General features: G+C 34.1%; 1 protein-coding gene across 4 annotated transcripts in view; it reads right to left on the bottom strand.

The window, feature by feature from the left end:
* Nucleotides 1–1,319: 1,319 nt before the first annotated feature.
* USP25 (ubiquitin specific peptidase 25) overlaps nucleotides 1,320–6,000 on the bottom strand; it is a 161,128-nt gene continuing 156,447 nt past the window's right edge. For 3 of the 4 annotated variants that reach the window (XM_086675761.1, XM_086675762.1, XM_086675763.1), the window contains 2 exons: nucleotides 3,773–3,968; nucleotides 2,001–3,432 (listed from right to left, as the gene is read on the bottom strand). In XM_086675761.1, the coding sequence (XP_086531887.1) occupies nucleotides 3,260–3,432; nucleotides 3,773–3,968 (369 nt within the window). In that variant the 3' untranslated portion in view covers nucleotides 2,001–3,259. Of the gene's footprint in view, nucleotides 3,433–3,772; nucleotides 3,969–6,000 lie in introns of all 4 variants that reach the window. The other variant, XM_086675759.1, reaches the window with a different exon arrangement.

Raw genomic sequence — 6,000 nt, 5'->3', positions numbered from 1 at the left:
TGCCATTTCTAAAAAGCCCACTAGAAAAAGAAGGAACTGGAGGCCAGAAATATAGGAGTGGGGAGGAAAAAGGCCTATATAATAGATGACCTTCTCTCTTTCTGCTCCCCTCAAAAATCCCACACTTATGTGTATATACTGCATAACACTATCCAAACATGGAAAAATATGTGGCCACAATGGCTGACAGTAGTTAACTTCCAGGCTGGGGGTGGAATGGGGGATGGAAAAGGGAAGTCGAGTAGGTAAGAATAAAACACTAGCAAAACAGAAACCAGATCCATGGTATAAATTTAGGTGAAAATGATGAATAAAACCCCACATAATAAAGGGCAAATCAACAAGGAGTATTGCATTCTTTCAACAACGATTTGTTCAATGAAAACACACTGAACTGAATAGACGAATGCATTGTGAGCAATTCTTATCTTGGTTTCTTATAACTTCAAAATAGTTTTTAGGATATGGTGAAAGTAAAAGAAAACACTAAGTAGATCTAACAGCAGGGCCATAGATATTTGCATCATAATCTTGAGGTTAAAGGGAAGAGGCTAACAATCATACTTCTGCGTCTGGAAAGGGGGTATATATAAACTGGGCCATCATATTCTGTGGACCGAATCGTGTCACCAGCCTCCAAAATCATATGTTGGAGCCGCTACCCTCAATGCAACTGTATTTGGAGATAAGACTTTTAAAGAAGACTGAATGAGGTCGATGAGGTTGTAAGGATGGCACCCTCATCCAGTAGGACTGGTGTCCTTATAACAGGAAGAGACACCAAAGATGTGTATGTGCATAGAGCAAAGGCCACGTAAGGACACAGCAAGAAGGCTGTCTGTAAGCCAAAGAGAGAAGCCTCTAGAGAAACTAAACATGCCTACACATTGATCTTACATTTCTAGACTCCAGAACAGTGAGAAAATAGATTTGTTTTATAAACTACCCACCAAGTTTGTACTGCTTTATTATGGCAGCCCTGAGACTAATTTACATACTCTGGATGAAGTTATCTTGGGTATAACAAATGATATTTGATCTTGTTAATGATGTAAAATAAATGAAAAAAAAATGATTACACAGGGGATCCCTACTCACTGCCTCCAAGCACCTGTGTGACTACACTTTTTGGGGATGACAAAGACACTGAACTCTGGAGAATTAGGTATAGGAGGAAAAAGTCCACCTTAGTCTCAATTAATATAAAACTAAGAAAATGAAATCTTTAGTTACTTCCTTGAAATTGCAAGTGCAGGAAATACTCACAAGCTTCTAACAAACAAGGGGTCATAAGTAAATGGAAATTAAACAGCATCAACTGAAGGTGCATAAAATGTTACTGATAGTTTCATTTAGTGCCGTGGTTCTAGATTAGACTAGACTGAAACTTATTGATATAAAAACAAGTTGTTTCCCCAGGTCTTGAAAAAGGTCATTTTTAAAAGAGCACTTCAGATTCACTACCAAGAATGAATAAACTGGCTTTTAAGTAGAAAGTAAATACAAAAATAATACTTACCTTCAGCACAAGAGCCACATATGATTCCCTGGATGTGCCTTGTGAAGGGAGTAATTTCCGTATGGTGTTTGAGCACTTTGTGTCTCAGTGGTCAATTATACACATAAACACAAACAATTTTACCATTATGGCAGAATATTATAAAATACTGAAGACAGTTTACAAATGCTTTGATGATACATACGGAGTTTTTAAACTTTGGACAGGACTTGAAAACTAATGCAGAATACCAATTCTGCTCAGTGGAGAATTTAAAATCTAAACCAAAACACGTTTTGATAGCTACAACAGGCAAAATCTAACCTTAAAACAGAAATGGTATCAATTCCTTGTCATTAATACCTTAGTAGTGCATTGATATCTTGATAAGGAACATTATACAGTAACTTAATATTTTCTTCTTCCTCTATCTGGAATCTTTTATCAGAGGCACTTATAAAGAGTTCTAGTTTTGGCGACGCTATAACAAACATACACATAGTATAATGATATATTTTACTATGCTAACAAAGTATCATTTATAAAGAAATTTTTATAAATTCAAAAATAGGTTATTGGTAACATGATTACCTTTAAAGCATCGATTTCCATTCACAATATTACTTCATTAATCTTAAACAGCAGTTCCATCTACAAAATGTTCTACAGCTTTTTCTTTTTGAAAAGGAGGAAAATAAAAGCAGGTAAGATACTCATAACTTCTAGTTCAACAATATCAACTTCATTTCACAGCATTGATTAGTAGAGAACATTTTCAATTAAAGTGGTATACAAGTTACAAAAATAGAATGATTATATAATGCAAAACATTGTCCTCCATTATGAAGAATGTGTGTGTGTGTGTGTGTGTGTGTGTGTGTGTGTGTGTATACACATATACAGATTTCTTATAAGTTTCACTATTTAAATAGCCCTTATTCAAGTACTTTTTTTCTGGTGTCTCTTGAAATAATCACCTTGCTATATTATTTGTAAATACATAAAAAAATAAAAGGTTAATCTAAGGAAAAGTTAAAAGTTTCAGTGTGGTTGACTTAAGTATCAGCCGTTCACTTCAGTGAAAACCTGATGTTAATTCAAAACAGGTTTAGGTGCCATACTAAGTTTTAACAACTTAGTCAAAAATATAGATATATTTAAGTGTCAATACTTAGTAAACTTCCAATGTGCTACAGAGACAAATTAAAAGTTTGTATTAATCTATTCATCTATCCACCTAATCTTAAACAATCCCCAGACAAAATTCATTTTTATATATTAAAATGATACACTAATATACAATATACCTGCTTACAAACACATAGGTAGCCATAAATAAAACTTTATTCTTTAATTTCATTTACAAGCTACCAACTATTATGTATCGTACACAGTGCTGAACACTTAAATGGTTGTAGTCATGGAAGGATCCAGACTGAATGGAAAGCTGTAAAGAAAAGATAAAAGCAAAGTAATACTGTAACAGAAAGGTGGCAAAAGTATGGCTTTGCCATAATGAAACCAATCAGATTTGTAATTGTACATCAGTTCTGGTTAAAACAAAGTCTGAGCGCCATGCGATTCTCAGCTTTATTGTTTGCAGTCTGGCTAAAGTCTCTATGGTCTGTCTGTCTTCTGCAGTTATTAAAATAAAAAAAAAGTTAAAAACTATAGCAGCAACAAGCAAACCCTGTGACAGGAAGGCAAGGGTTAAGAACTAAAAAAAGTTTATACAGTGTGTTCAGGGAAAGTGTGTGCAGTTTATCTTCCATCAGCAGGAGTTCGACTGAGGGATAACATGATTCGGGCAAACCGCTCGCAGAGTTCATGCGTGGAATATGACGGTAACTTCGGTGGTTCATGGAAACCTTTAATCTCAGTAGAACAATCAAGCAGTTTTGGCAGAAAATCCGTCAGCTTCTCTTGGAGGTTTGCTGTAAATACAAACAATTAGATATAGCTAAAGACAGAGAGGGAAAGAAATCATCATCTTCAACATAATTTATTAACTTAGAGTGTGTTCAACTAATGTTTCATTTCAAAATATGTATTACCATTTGGGGGAAAGAGGTAAAATATAAATGGCAAGGCAGTGTGCACTTGGTTTGTAAATAGAAATAAAAGGGAATGACATGAATGTAAAAATACTATAATGTAATATAATATTTTTACATGAATGTAAAAATAATATAAAAAATGACAAGAATAAATAACATCTAATTCCAACCACAGTTAATCCCAGCTGAAGTGTCCACTAGCATTGTTTAAACTTACATTCCATTTCTTGTCCAAGATAGGAACACCATCGATTTCTCATGTCTTCCACAGCAAGAATATCTTTCTCTTCCATTTCATCCACCAATAACAAGGGCAAAAATGGGACAATAAACTCATTCATAATAATCAAACCATTGTTTACTTCTCGATCCTCTCCAGATTCAAATAGTTCTGCAGCTTGTTCATTTAATTTCTTAATGCATTGAGAAAAAGAAAAAGTTTTGTTTTTAACTAAATAAAAATCCTGTGTTAATACTGAAGACAACAGAAAAAGTATGTTCACAAACAGTATTAGAACAAATGGCAATCAAGAAAAACAATCTCTATCTGTTCTAGCGTGAAGTCTCTTAGAAAAAGCTGTGCATACGAGAATAACAGAAACAAGAACAAAAAGAAGTGGGGAAAATACTGTTGTCATGTTTTTAAAGTTCATGTTCACCTTATAATTTTCTGATTATCACTACAGGGACCATATTTTAATTCTCCAGAGGTGAAATTTCCCCAATTCTAAAATTTGGTGTGCCATCAAAGTAATTAAAAAAAAAAAAAAAAAATTCAGACGCCATATTATTTTTGAAAAACACTTTATCATCTTCTCCATAAATGCCAATTGAGTAAATACTGTTTTATTTCTTGAATCTAAAATTTAAAGGTAATCAATTAGTTCATTATTCCTTCAAAAAATTCTTACTGAGTACATGCGATATGCCAGAAACTATTCTAGATTCAGGGGAACCCAACTGATTAATACAGAAAATTTTCACAGAGTTTACAATTTGGTACAGAGATTAGCAAACTTCTGTAAAGGAGAAGATGGGAAATATTTTCGGCTCTGACAGCGATACAGTTTCTGTTGTAACTACTAAATTCTGCCATTGTTACACAAAGACAGCCATACATAATATGCCAATGAGAAGGTATGACTATGTTTCAATAAAACTTTATTTACAAAAACAAGTGACAGGCTAGAGCACAGGCCAGTTGTGCTGACCCTTGATAGCAGAAGACAGAAATTCATGAGGTAAGAAATATAGACTTAAGAAACAGATAAGGTATTATAGGTATAGTAAAAGTTATAGTATTTAAGGGTTTAGGTGAAATCTTAACATTTAGAGCATGATAGATACGATTTTGAAATATTCACAGTTAAGCTGAATTATAAAATAAAAATTATATTATTTCTCATGTTTATATTTTATCATTCTTGTGTAATTTATATCTTGATTTTGTAGAGAGGCTTATGTTAGTAGTCTAACTCAGCCACTAAGCAGTGGCTTGAGTAAATAAGCAATCTCTTAGCTTCAGTTTCTTCATATGCAAAATGAAATATCACCTTTTTTAGACAGTGGTTGAGAGGATTAAACAAGAGAAGCCTTTAAGTATCTAGCATAATTTTTACAATATGCATTCAAACTTGTAATAGTTACTACCATTCTGAAATTAATGTTATCTGAAAACAACCTAAACATAGTACACCCAAAGCCAAACTTATTCGTCATCTTAGATTCCCCAAAGCCAAACACAAAACTGTAAAGTCAAGCAGTTTTGACAACCCTATTTCCTTCTTTCTACTCATCTAATAGTTACCAGGTCCCTTGATTTCACTTCTTCCACCATCTTTTATGCCCTCTTCTTCATACCCACTGCACTTCTGTCTTAGTTGAGGCTCTCTCCTTCTTCCCTCTCTAGGGAAGACTTCCATCTCTACTCCTTTCCAGTCCACCATCTAGTATACTACTTACAGCCAGATTTATTTTCTGACAACAAATGTGACCAAGCCAAACCTACTCAAACTTACAAAGGCACATGAGAATGCTGCATAAGCTTCAACATAGGCTGACATCAACAAGTATTGTTAGCTTCATCACTTGCACCTAACCCTGCTCCTCAGAATCTAGCCCCAGTGGATCTATCTTCATTTTCTGTTGTATACTTTCCAGGTCTTTCCATATGGTGTCCCTTTGGCTGGAACATTTTTCTGCCTTCTCTACAAGGCATAAAAATCCTATTTGTCCATCAAGATCCAGATCAGTGTTCAACGTATCCCTTAAGGTTCTCCTTGACAACTACAAGCATATTATTTTGCATATTTCTCATAAAGACACTTAATCTGGAATATAAAAATCATTTATGGTACAGACTGAGTTCTTGGGAGATGGCAAATAAACAGGTCTTAACTGTCTCTGTATCCCTCAAACATGACACTCGGCAAATACTCAGTATGA

The sequence above is a fragment of the Puma concolor genome, chromosome C2 (genome assembly GCF_028749965.1).
Source record: "Puma concolor isolate L17-30 chromosome C2, mPumCon1.1.hap2, whole genome shotgun sequence".
NCBI lineage: Eukaryota > Metazoa > Chordata > Mammalia > Carnivora > Felidae > Puma > Puma concolor.
Note: the sequence above shows the minus strand (reverse complement) of the source record. Positions and strands in the feature narration are given on the sequence as shown.